This window comes from Cyphomyrmex costatus, unplaced genomic scaffold (assembly GCF_001594065.2).
Source record: "Cyphomyrmex costatus isolate MS0001 unplaced genomic scaffold, Ccosl1.0 scaffold374, whole genome shotgun sequence".
Lineage (NCBI taxonomy): Eukaryota > Metazoa > Arthropoda > Insecta > Hymenoptera > Formicidae > Cyphomyrmex > Cyphomyrmex costatus.
Window position 1 is genome coordinate 753,702 of NW_017277928.1, and position 13,647 is coordinate 767,348.

The 13,647-nt window shown below is 36.1% G+C and overlaps 1 protein-coding gene across 1 annotated transcript in view; it reads left to right on the forward strand.

The window, feature by feature from the left end:
- The window catches only part of LOC108776682 (Smg6 nonsense mediated mRNA decay factor), a 91,507-nt gene that overhangs the window by 49,644 nt on the left and 28,216 nt on the right, over positions 1-13,647 (forward strand). The window contains exons 18-23 of the mRNA XM_018543366.1: positions 379-560; positions 2,605-2,678; positions 8,412-8,524; positions 11,391-11,494; positions 11,745-11,918; positions 12,522-12,725. Of these exons, the coding sequence (XP_018398868.1) occupies positions 379-560; positions 2,605-2,678; positions 8,412-8,524; positions 11,391-11,494; positions 11,745-11,918; positions 12,522-12,725 (851 nt within the window). The remainder of the gene's footprint in view (positions 1-378; positions 561-2,604; positions 2,679-8,411; positions 8,525-11,390; positions 11,495-11,744; positions 11,919-12,521; positions 12,726-13,647) is intronic.

The window sequence follows — 13,647 nt, forward strand, 5'->3', positions numbered from 1 at the left end:
TATTTAGTCCAGAATGGTAATGTAAATATTATTATTAAATTATATATAGTATGATTAGTAACTTTGATTAGTTATGATTAGTATTCACGACTTACGATCAATTTTATTTACGACTGAAGTTTTGGACAGTAATTAAGTCGTAAGTAGAGAGATACTATATATCTTAACTACATTATAACCTTAGTTATCTTTAGCTATAAAAATTTTTTAATTATGTTTATCATGGTTTTAATACAAGGCGATAGTATCACTGTTTAATATGTATTTCGATTTTTTTTTTTTTTTTTTTTTTTAAAATTGAGTCACTTTTTTTTTATCTAAGGGGTTTGTAAATTGATGAATGTGCATTTCATAATACCGTGATTTTTTTTATTACAGATTCTCAAATGGAACAAGGCTACAGATCAGAGGTCCAAGAACGAGCACTCGTCGTATCACTGCAGATGTTTAGCTTGATCTTGGAACGTGGTGTATACCTACTGAAAGCTCAGCTAGACAGCGAGCAGGAACCGAGGCTGGTGGTCGGCGAGGATCTCCAAGTGCTTCTACCAGCTATTAAGGTACTTTCCCCCTCTTTCCCCCATCAATACGTATCGGTTGAGCGAAGTCTTAATTGCGTTTCGCGACGCAAGTCGGTGAGCGTAAGTCAATTTCCGAGTCGAAACGTTGCCTCGATCACGTCCATCGTACGCAGCTCGCTATTACGGAATAATTAGATCTGGAGCAGTGGCGGCCAACCTCTCAACTTCTTACTAGACACATCACGATATTCTCATGATAGCCAAAACAAATATTAGCTTATTCGTAAAAAAAATAGCTTTCGTTCATTTGTTACTACTACTAGCTTTTATTCCGCTTCTCACGAGATAATTTATGGTAGGTTGTTGGTTGATTATCACTATTGGTTATCATCACTTTGAAAGACGCCGTTTTCTTCGTTAGCTTGATCCGATTCTACTTCTCGTCGTTGTCGCAACTCCGGACTCGAATGCTTAATCACGGAGAATTTATGAATCGCTGCGTGAGTTTCGCAACCACACATCCACTTGTGACCGATATGTCAAACCCAAAATCTGATCTGATCGTGTCGCGACTTATACAACTTAATGTTCACAATTAATGTATCTATCGTACGTCATCGCGTAAGTGCACGTTTCGATTAATGATCGTGATCAGAGATCGGAATTTTAAAATTACATGATTTTTAACTTAACATTAAGCCATATAAAAGATTGATCGCAAAATGATGCTACAAGCATACCAAATCGAAAAAAAAATAAGATTAATAGCCAAGAAAGCGGATGAAAATGTTGCTTAAACTAAAGTACATAAATGAATGTTAGTCTTATTATAAAAGTATGTAGTACAATTTTTTCAGATCATTGAAAAAATGACAAATTAGTACTGATTAATTATCGATTAACTACGACTTCATGGTATTAAATAAATATTTGTTTGTTATATTATGTATCGTGGAATTAGCGCGTCTTTGCACAATAATTATGTATTTCTCGGCTACGAAACGAAAAAAATAATAAAAAATATAAAAGAAGAAGTTAAATATAAAAAAGAAACAATGATTGCTATCGGAATGCGAGCTGATACAAAGAATAATAGCCAGACTCGCGCTTACGACTAAGGTGAGACCATTAATATTACCGATAAAGTAGACGCGATACAAGGCCGTTGGAATATGTTTCACCATATGAGGATGGATGAACGTTCTCAATGAAAAAAAAGTCTCGCGGGTGTGTCTATAAATAGCGAGGTATTTTTGTGAGTTCTCCGATATTAAAAATTTTGATAAAACTATAAACGAAAGAAATAAAAATCTCTAAGGAAGAAGTATCTTCCTTAAATAAATGATGTTATTTTAGGGAGAGAAAATAATCCGAGATGTCCTCGATTCGAAATAGTTTAAATTTTTGTTTCGCTCTTTTTATGTAACTACTATTTTATTAAATGTCTTTATTAATAGTGTTTACAGTTTCTTGCGATGTTATTCTTTTCGACGCATATTCACGCTTTTATCAAGCTATAATTTTTTAAAAATTGCGTGCATTTTATTTTAATGTTAACTTTTTATTATTTCTCACATTTGGGTGTAGAGGCCATGATTGAACATATTAAAAAGTTGATTCTTGTTGAAATCAGTTTTATTTCTCTCTTTATGTACATCTTTTAAAAATTTACTTTTCGAGAGGCTTATGAATTTTACAAATATCAATATTCAAGCAAGAAAGTTTCTCAACAGAAATTTATCTTTCACAGAATAACATTGGATTTACAATTAATTTTTTAAGAGAATACACTCCCTTTTTTTAACGTCATCGTTTCATTATTTTTGTGTAGGCGATTAAAATGTTTTAAAAAGTTAATTCTTGTTAAAATCGAAAAGATTATCTGCATATCAGTGACATTTTGGCTTATGTTGGCTTTACTATGGTTGCATTCCATGTAATGCTCGCGAGCATCATTTGTCCTTGTTTGATATTATTTGATAAATAACGAAGATGAAATGATTCCACGAGTGTTGTATGGAACGCAGTCTCTATATATTAATTTGGATTATAAATTACTATGTTCTTTTCTTTGTTTCTGCAGATCTGGTGCGATTGGATGCTCTGCCATAGCACCGTTTGGAATCCTCCGCCGTCTTGCACGGATTACAGAGTCGGGTAAGTTTCTTAATCTTAAACTCAATAAAGGAAATGAGATTTGCGTGTACGCGGCCTTTAGTCACCGTAATGTTCTGCTTGGGGAAAGTCCCTAATCTCCTTATATTGTTTCGCAACATAAATTTCATTTGGCTTACGGACTGCCCTGTCTTGGATTAATTACAACTTTGTTGCGCGTGCTAACCGCGCGTCGCAGAAATGCAGAATTACACTATTGGGATTAAAGTCAGACGCCAATGCGTGAAAACGAGTGTCGCATGTACCAAGAATGTAGCGTGCAACAGAAATGTTCGATATATTATATCTTGAACTTGCCGATCTTGTGGTTTTGTGGTTTGTGCGGTTTGAATCGGCCCATCGACTTTCAGCGAGTGCGACGTTTACGGGAAATTTGCGTTGTATAAAAATTTGCATTCATTAAAGATGACGTGCAATGTCGGAGATGATAGGGAGAGGCTCAAGGGAGGATTTTAAAATACATAAATGAAATATAATTTTTAAGATCTGAGAATAAATAGATAAATCTGTTTAACAAAATTTAAATTAAAAAATGTAGGTGTAATGTGTTTAAAATAATGTACTTAAAATTCCTCTTTCATAATGTTTAGTATTGATAAACGTTAGATTCTGAACTTAATCATTTTCAAATAGAATATATTTAGAAGTTTTATGAGAGATTACTATGAAAGAGAAGATTAATTTGAAATTAATTATTATCCGAACACATCTTTAACCTTGGGATCGTAACTGTCGCGCACGAACGAAGTACAAAGCACTTAGCATGTAGCGCGATCATGCTCACTGACATTTGACCTTGGAATAATTATTTCGAATCTGAGAGCAAGAAAGATCATTAGTGTGCGAAGTGCTACTGTCGGAATCTAATCATATTAGAGTATTCGAGATAAATTATATAACCAATCTCATTTGAAGACGCCTCAAGCACTTTAGCTTTGAAAAATCTTCCGACTTTTTTTTCGTGTGTCTTTGAATTTAGGCTGACATTACTGTTTTAACGGAGTCACGCGCGAAATCGAAAACAAAGCGACAAATTGAGGTCGTTAAATTTTTATACATTTCATTCGATCAACCGTGTTAGACCAACAATAAGACTAATATTACATTACGTTTTTGTCATACGTCAAATTTTTTAAGCGCGTGTTGGTTGCAGGACAGAGAGGTTCTCAGATGTGTCTATTTTATAGCCAATCAACAGAGTTGAAAAATTTGTCATACGACAGAAACGCTGATAAATGTAATATTACACACTGAAAATAAAGTTATTTCAATTAAAAATGCTGTCATCTAAATTACTGTAGCAGCCGATTTCATTCAGCGTACCTTAAAGGTATCTTTTGACACAAAACGGATCACGTGATAAAAAATGACGAATATGAATTTTGATCACAAAGACCTATCATGACACTAGAAATGAGCGTCGAGCGTCAGCAGAAAAAGCACCTTAAAGATACCTTTTTGTACTAATGCTTGATGCTTATCTTTGTCAGAACAGGTCGCAGGATCAAAATTGATGCTTGATATTCAACAATTTGATCACGTGGCCTATTTTGATGCTAAAAACGAGTGTCAGTATAAAATTGTATCTTAATAGACACGAGCATGTTTCAGCGAGAGCCGATATCTCACGAAGGGGGAGAGGTGATGGAAGTGAGCGTGGCGTAGGTCACGGTCAACCGCTGCATCGTATCGAAGCTCGATCTCTCGCGAGTCGCGCGCCGTGCACCAGGTTCCCGCGGCACTATTTCTACCACGCTCCTTTCGCATTTGTAGCGACGAATGCATAAGTTACTGTCCCGTTTTATTTAATTATTACCGCATTAGTTCTAATTCCAACGAGGAGGGCGCGAGTTTCGCGCAACCCCGTGGACGCGCGAGATAGGCTTGGTCTACATCGCGCTTTCGTCGAATTAATCCTCCCAAAGCGCCGAGGAAAGGGGGACAGAGAGAGGGATATTTGTAGGGTGGCTTTCGCCAACTCGCGCACCGCATTCGGCTTCGTCGCAGCTGCACGTAGCGACTATTAATTCAGGTTGACACTTGAGGTGTTTTGAATTATAGCTGTTGTATCGGACTATTAATTTCCTCGCGTGGTGATGCCTCGGCGAATCGCATGTGGTGTGAGAAACTCGCGGGTAAAGACATCGCGACACCCGCGGCGGTCGTACGACGTTCCCGTGGCGCGACACGTGTTCGTGATTGTAATGTCTCGCTCCGTTTCTAATTTATAATTCTTACACTGCTGCCGCTATTTGATGGACAAATTTTCGAAAAAGAGGCAAAAGGACATATTAGTGTGTTATGAGTTCTATAAATCAGTGAAGAACTAATTAAACGAGGTAATTTTAAACAGTGCATCTATGAAGATGGAAATAAAATTTTTGCTTTACTTAGAAAGTGCGCGATACCTTTAAATTTTTCTTAAAAATTTAAACATTAATATATACGTATAGTATATACATATAGTACATACGTGTAGTAATTCCTAATTAAAAGAATATCGGGAGAGAAAAAAAAATAAAAATACAGAAAATTTTATTAATACAGAAAAGTGGTTTAAGACAAAAATTATTATCATGGATTTGAACTTATTGAAATTATGACACTCTTGAATACTGTTATTAGTGAATACTGTTATTAGACTACAAGAGTACTATAGATAGTTTTACGATCTATAGTACTCTTGTAGCCTTACGATCTAATATATACCTACTTCAATTTTATCTGATAATTTTCTATTTGCTGATCTTATGGGAATAATGAATTTTTATTTGAGCTTTACTTTTTCGCAAGCGCGAATCTGTTGTCCCCGAATTCTGGCGTGCCCTGTGCTGAGTCACGCCACTAAATAAGGGACTTGAGAACACGGGGAAAAATTCCGACGCCCTGCTATGCTTGAGGTCCTGTGGGCCAGTATTTCATCAAGGGGCCGGACCGGCGCGTCTCGAATTGATCATATGCGAATTGATCGAACGTGAGCGAATACTTTTTAGTGCGCGCTTCGTGCGCGCTCGTAGAGAGGACGAGAGAAGAGGAAGAAAGAGAGAGCAGTGCGCCGTTCATCTTATCGACGCACGGCGCGTCGTCGCTTCTCGGCGCGAGTTTCGCTAATGAGATAAAATAAAAGAAGAATAAGAGCTAGTAAAAGAGACAGAGAGAGAGGGGGATAAGAGCGCAAGAGTCACGCTTGTCCGACTGATGCAATCTACTGTCCATTAAATGAGCCTCAAGGCTCCCTCTTCCCTTCTTCCTCTTGTTCTCTGCCTCTCTTTCTCTCTCGCAACGTTGATCTCGAGACGTGGATTTTTTTTTTGCGTAACCAACAGCTACTATCTAGCTGGGATAGGTTAATCATTGTTGCTCGTTAGCGATTAACAATTACGTGAGTCAAGCGTTTCCTTGGCAAGGACGCCGCGCAGCGCGGGATGCTGCGATCGCCGATCCTCTCTCGATCTTGATCGTCGTTGCACTTAGAGCGGCGTGCAACGATTCAACGCGGACGTGGATTTCGATGGCAGATACGATTAATCGATGACCTTTAACAACATCAGTTAATCGCGCCGGAAACCACATACACTTTTGCCCTTTTGTCGCGAAATTAAGCGATCGCTGAAATCCCCTCGCTATCACGTGATCTTTAGTGCATCGTCATCGGAGTCGTGAATATATTATTAATCCGCGTGGGAAGGTCATCTGGGATGTTTTTATACCTCACCTGCGAGAAGATGTGAATTGTAAAATATTGTTTTGTATGAATGTTATTTTCTTTTATTTTAAATAATTAATTTTTACGCGAATTTTTAAATACTCAATTTTATTTTATTAAAAATCCGCAATATAAAAAAGCGTTATATTAAAATTTTTATTTTTTAATAATATTGTTATAATAAGAAACTTAACATATTTATTCCATTTAATATTTGTTTCTTTTTAAATTTCGTTTTTGCTTATTTTTCCAGCAAATTATCATTAAATTCGTATTATTCTTATACACTAATAAAATAATACCTACTATAGAAGTTGAATTGCAGTTTATTAATTTTTTACAGATTTGATTACCAGAGTGTTTTTATAATAAAAAAAATCGACTATATCTTTAAAGTCTAAAATTGTCGATGGAGGGTCGATAGTAGTGATTTTAAATAATTGGGGAGTATACAGTATATATCTATAAACTATATATATATATATATATATATATATATAAACATCCCAGGATTTATATAAGAAAAAAATCAGATAACTATTTTCGGATTAAGATTGCGTATGTGCGCGAAGTTTGCTAAAAATTTATAGTCAGATTCGTTTTTTTATAATGCAAGGCAAGCAGTAAATAATGTTGTTTTATTTCTTAAAGAAATAGAACATTAACACACAGAATATAATCGTTGCGTATTTCCGGTATTATAATTCTTTTAAATGCTCTTGTTTTGTACAATGAGAATTTGCAGGATCTGAGAGCCGCTATGCGCGACGAAAGAATTAATTGAACGAGCGACTTTGGCTTTACAGTAATACGGAAGTGGCAAATGGAAACGTATGCCCTGCCGCGGGTAGATCATTAATAATGTCAGTGAAACGAGCCGCCGCTGGTCATACGAAGTACATTAAATGTATAAATCCGTGATCTATTATTATTATCATCCACCGCGCACATTACGCGGGTCCCCCTTGCCACAATAATTTCTAATATGTAATTCTTGACATTGATAATGAATAGTCGCACGGAAATATATCATATTTGCGTAAGGTTCGGCGTCTCCTTTTCACATCACCTTTTCTCCTGGTCAGATATAAATTTTACGTACTGCCCATTCTTTTAATCGCGTCTTGAATTTATGCATCTCACCATAAATATGCGAAATCGTGCGCCACATCCCACGCGAAAAGGCGTGCGAAAATTCCACGTGCGTTTCGTCGCGACCACGCGGAAGCCGCGAATCTCTGAAATATCTCGATGTATTATTCGTGCAGTGCATTGAAACTGTATTTTTGGCAAATGGAATTTCATTGGAAGTCTCGGTCACGTCGAATGCGGTAATTGTACCCTTGTGGCAAGAAGTCGTCGCGTGACGAATGATCCAGAACCGAAAATATTTACTTCATGTCAAGTGCACGCCAGGTAGCCGATGCCGAAGAAAATAACAATTTACCTGATTGTTTTTTTTTTTTTTTTATAAGCAAATGTTTAAGCAAGTGTTGTTTGCACAGCCGGCATGAATTTTCGGGCATTTATGTTGTCATCTATACAAAAACAATAATAAAAAAATCTGAAACCCGTAGAAAATTAGTCTTGAATATTATCTCGAGATATAAAATGTTTGTCGCCTCGAGGCGCCAAAGTGGCGTTAAGCAATGTTAGAAAGTCTAGTAAAAAAATCTCTCATTTGAAGAATTAAAGATCATTATATCTCATTTCAATGCAACACAAGTCGTAAATTACTGTTTGACAATTTAATCTTTGAAGCGAGCAGTTTAATCGTATAGAAAGAATTCCACATTAAACCTTGGTATTATCGAATTCCTTCCTCGTTCTTACTTTTGAATTATGTATTAAAGGAATGATTAAATTCATTTGAGTTTTTCCGAATTACGATAGATCTTTACCGTGACGTGGTGGATCTGTAAGCAATTGTTTCGACTTTAGCTGTTTTCAATAAGTGTTATCACGAAACTTAGAAAAGGCTTAATTCAATCTTCTTTTGTTATTTACAGACCACCAGGAGATGCGTGGAGTAGATTAGCGACGATGGTTAATCTTCTAGAGAAATTAAATTACTCCAGGACGACTCTAATTCAAGGCAAGGATACGGAGGATCGCGAGGAAGGTAAGAAACTATTTTTCCGACTGTCTTTCAAGAGGAAAAAAAAATTCCGTGTATATTGATGGTCATCATGTTGTTTTATCTAAAGAGAAACATATTAGAAAGAATTAAAATAATTATTAATATTATTTTATTCTCTCTCTCTCTCTTCTCTCTCTCTCTCTCTCTCTCTCGCGGAAATTGATGCAAGTTGATATTATTAATTTAATTTCTTTACATTCCGATAATTATAATAGAGTTGTGCAAAATAATATCCACATTAATAAATTTAAAATAATAATGTCATTCGATTTATATTATTGGGACAATTAGTTTGATATAGTATAGGATATACTAAAATTTTCATAAAACTGGAGTAAGAATAAAATTCAAACATTATATTTAATAAAAATCGTTAACAAATGCTTTAACATGATCTGATATAAAATTATTAGTCTGCTAAGAAAGTTTTAATAAATTTATTATTTTTCAATATTTTAGTTGATTTTCTTTCCAGACAGAATATTGTCGTTATGTTAATTTGACCTCATATTGTCGGCATGTTAATTTGACCTCAATATCTTACTATCTAATCTCGAAATAATATTTTATTTCTAGCAGGTAGCTTCTAAATACATATATATCTTATCATTAGAGAAAATTGTTAGTGATTAATATTAATAAAATTCATTATTTATTGCTGCATTTTGATAACGTTAATTTTGCGACGTTTATGCTAATTAAGAGCGTGTGAACAGCGAGAGAAATGGCAATCGGTCGAAACGCTTCGGTTGCGATGCGAGTGATTCTCGCGGGCTGACCTGGACCAGACTTAATCCAAAAAATGGCGTTCCTCGAAGTCGGCGAAGTCAGTACCTGGTCTGTTGACCCGTAGATAGCTGGCGCGACGGTTGCGTAACGGTGAATACGTTCGACATGACCACTGCAATGCCATTCTCTTGCAGCCGCATTTACTAGCATGTGGCCAATGGTCTTTCAGCGTGCGTGCGAGCCACTATATGCATGCCGCGCGCATGTTATGAATACATAAATTGCATTGCCCCGAAGCCCATTCACGTGTAGACCTCGCCACGAAGATGACCCGACTTCGCATCTCTCACAGACTTTTCGGCTACCACGATTACATCCGTACGAATTTAGCACGTATCGTCGACGCATTCAGCTACACTGTTAAATCTATAGTGTCAAATTTAACCTAATTAAGTCGCCACTTCTCCTACTTAATATAGATATTTTATACTAAGGCTGCTATTTCATTTGTGCGTTTTTATCGTACGACAAAACAAATGAAATAGCAACGTTGATTAAATTCGGCACCATATAGTGTCAAATATAATTATTTGGTATGAAGTAACGATACGTTGAGTAAGGACATTGGCGACTTAAATTAGATTAAATTTGATATTACAGATTTAACAGTGCAGAGTGTCATCGTTAAGTTCTTCAGTCAGTTGTAGAACTGATGAAAATTTATCATTCTAGAGTAAAACGCTTTAAAATAGCACAGGTAATAATGTTTCGATTAATTTTAGTTCTTGAAGAATATTATATTAACGGTTCTCAGATATTCAGAGATGAAAGAATAGAGTAGTGCGCCATATCTATTATTTATGACACTGTCGAAGATTCAGATTCTTCTATTTTTCGATAACTAAACCTATATTTTATTTGATCGGTTTTGTGATGAATTCACGATTGCTGTTCACTAATAGCAATTGTCGATCATTGGCAAACCGACAAGAACCATAATGGTCGGTCGCGAATGCGTATGCTTCTCGCGAACAGAATACGGTGAATTTTTCTATTTTTGACAGATCACTGGACATGATCGCGAGTTCGGTCTCGAACTGGGTCTTCCAACGGGTCCGGTCGGCTGGAAACGAGTGTTCCAGTTTCGCGACGTCCTTGCTCGTAGTACACTTACCTCTAAACCGACTAGATACGAATGTGCGAACGTCAATACGCATTGCTCATAGTGAATATCATTACGCACGTATCGGTGAGGGTATGGCTGATCACATGACTGACTAGAATTAATAAGTTTGTCAAAGCAATAAAATCCGACATTAGCCTTTCGTTAACGCTGCTGTTGTTTGCCCCGAAGTCATTAACGTTTAATTGAGTTTATTTTTTACTATTTGTTAAAAAATAATATTTTTTTATATTTGCATTTAAAGTGGGATTCAGAAGCAAACGAGTGTAAATGAACCCGAATGAGTAACTTGTTTCGATACGTGATGCGATTAGCATTCGCGATGTTATAATAAATTTACTACTGAAGCAAATTATTCACTAGTTTATTCGTGTTTATGTTTTTGTTTGGTAGTTTAAAATGTATATGTATAAATTTTATATGTACACTGAAAAAATATTATTGATAGTTGAAAATGAACGAACTAGAAGATTATATTAATCAGAATTATCTTAACTAGAATTATAACTAGATTTAATTAGAAAATTTGTCCATTTTTTTTTTAAACCAGATTTCCAATTAATTCAATCCCAAATTTAGTTCCAATAAATTCATTTTCCAGTGTTTGAAAAGTATATAGAAAAAAATTCTTTGTCATTAACAAAAATATCGGAGATAAAATTTATCATTAGCAAACTTATATCGGACGCGAAAGACAGCGAATCTTCAGAGTGCAATCACACTTTATCGATTATACTAAATCGCGTTATTTGAATTCTTTTCGCGGTATATATAACATGATACAAATCTTTATGCGTTGATCGTATAAATTCAAATTTTGTACGCTTCCGAAAGAGCATCTGATTTAACAGGACTTTAGAATCGCATAACTTTATACAAGAAGCGTCGATTCTTGTGTATAAAAGATGTACCGGATTTTTCTATGTTTTATTTCAGACTTGGAACTCGTAAAACTACCGGAAGATATCACGTTGGCTGGGTTCACTCCTCTCATGTTGAATCCTCAAGATCCTTGCTACGTGGAGAAAACGGAAGATATGGTAATTTACATTATGTTATGTCTTCGGTAATTGCACTGATATACATATCTACAAGATACGTGCTTTTATTGTTGATTTTATTGCTGTTTTAAGTTTGTTGAACAAACCTCAAACAGGCTTAAAACAGACTCTCGTATCTCGAGGATTTCAAAGTACCGGAAGGACTTTTAGTATACCAGTGTTTTGTCTCGGGATATTTGCGCAGTCGCTCGACTTTCACGGGTTGGATAAACTCGCGACGCGTTTTCAGGAAGTGGCTCAGATGTGCCTCAGGATAAGCAAGATTCTCTTCTTCGGTCAAGTGTTCTTGTGCGGTTTGGAGACACCGGTGCTGAAATTGCAGAAAAGCGAGACCGGCATCAGCGAATATGTTTCCGTGGTCGAGGCTTCGAGCACGAGTTCGCCGAGTTCGCCGCCGACACAGGTACGTGGTAACTGTCGTAAATCTAGTCTCTCCTCCCCTTCTTCTAAAGAAAATGTATGGTCAGCGCGCTTGGAGTCTCCTTTGAATTCTCAATCCAATTTTTTTTAAAGCAAAAGAACAACTATAATTTATCTTAAAATTATCTTTATATGATCTCATATGCATGTATAACATGAAAAGAATGTTTGATGAAACATTTAAAAATTTAGTTACAGATCTGAATATAGTTTTGTTGAACCATCAAAATAATTATGTAGGAAACTCAAACATGACGATATGTCGTAAAAGTTTTGACATTCTATAGCAACCAATTTGTGAGCGTCCTATATAATTATTTTGATAGTTCAACAAAATTACTTTTTAGATTTGTATCTAGCTTTTTTAGACACTTCGGTAAAATTGTTTTTTGTTTTGTGTATATAATCATACGAGTAACTCTGTTGCGTAAAATATTAAAAGTTTTTAAAATTATGCAAGAGAATAATAATTACGAAATGCCAAAACAAAATTTAGGATTGGAACTTTTCCTTTGTAATGTTCAATTCGTTAAATCCGTTCGCTGCTATGGTTCGTTATCCAGGAATGGAATTAATTTATTTCTAGAGCGACTCGGAACTCATGGTAGAAAGTTACAGCGAAGGAGAGGAAGATTCGATTTCGACGTTGAGAAGATTACCCTCGTGTAGCAACGTGACCGACGATACGATGGCTCCCGTGGCGGCTGTCGAGATAAGGTCGCTGATCGAGAGGAAGGAGGAACTGAAGAGGCGGCAACGAAAACAAGATCGGCATCGACAGCGAGTACAGGTGAGTGCGAAATACCTTATAGCCTGGCGCGTATACGCAATCGGGGATGAGCTATCGATTTGTCGACATAAACAGCGTTACAATGAGGTGCTACTTTTGCAACATTATCATGTCGTAATGATCGATTAAAATTACGTATTAACCAGCGATTATTATTACGCAATGATAATTCTTCTTCCTCGTGAAATAGGTTTTGAGAGCATGTTTTTCCAAGATTAAGAAGATTCTGAGTACTTTCTTTGTACTTGAGTATTTGACTTGAATTTCTTTGATAGACTGCTAACTTTGCCGAAATTATTTAACGCTGGATCTGAATTGGTGATTATAGATCTTTAAATCACCATCCATTTTTGGCTCCTTAAACGCGAAAAGTCGCGTATTTAAAAATTCTTTCTATCTATCTGTACATTCTATAAGATTTTTTAAAAGATTTTTTTTTTAAGACGATGTGTGTCAAACGAAAGGTTAAATATTTGCGTCCATAGACCAATGCGAATTATTTGGAACGAATGCAAATGAATTTCAATACAGGAGTTTAATCGTTCGAAGACCGCGCGCTATGAATGGCACTCGAACGAGCTCGAGATCGATGAGGAATCTCGCCGCTTCCAAATTTAGTTCGCGCCGTGCACAATCTTCCACCGATGGAGACTTCCTCCGTGAATATTGCTGTCGAATGATTGTCTAACCGCGGCGATACCAGTCTAACCATCGTCTACATCACTGTCTTACTCTCCTCCGACTTGTCATCTTGCTTCGAAACAGCCAATTGACAGAAGAGTATACCGACTAAGTGTATTTATCATGGCTAAGTAGAATTAAATCAAGAGATTACAACATCCGTTTGACTTCTCGTAAACGGAGATGAAGAATACACTTCTGTCCTCTCTCTCTCTCTCTCTCTCTCTCTCTCTCTCTCTCT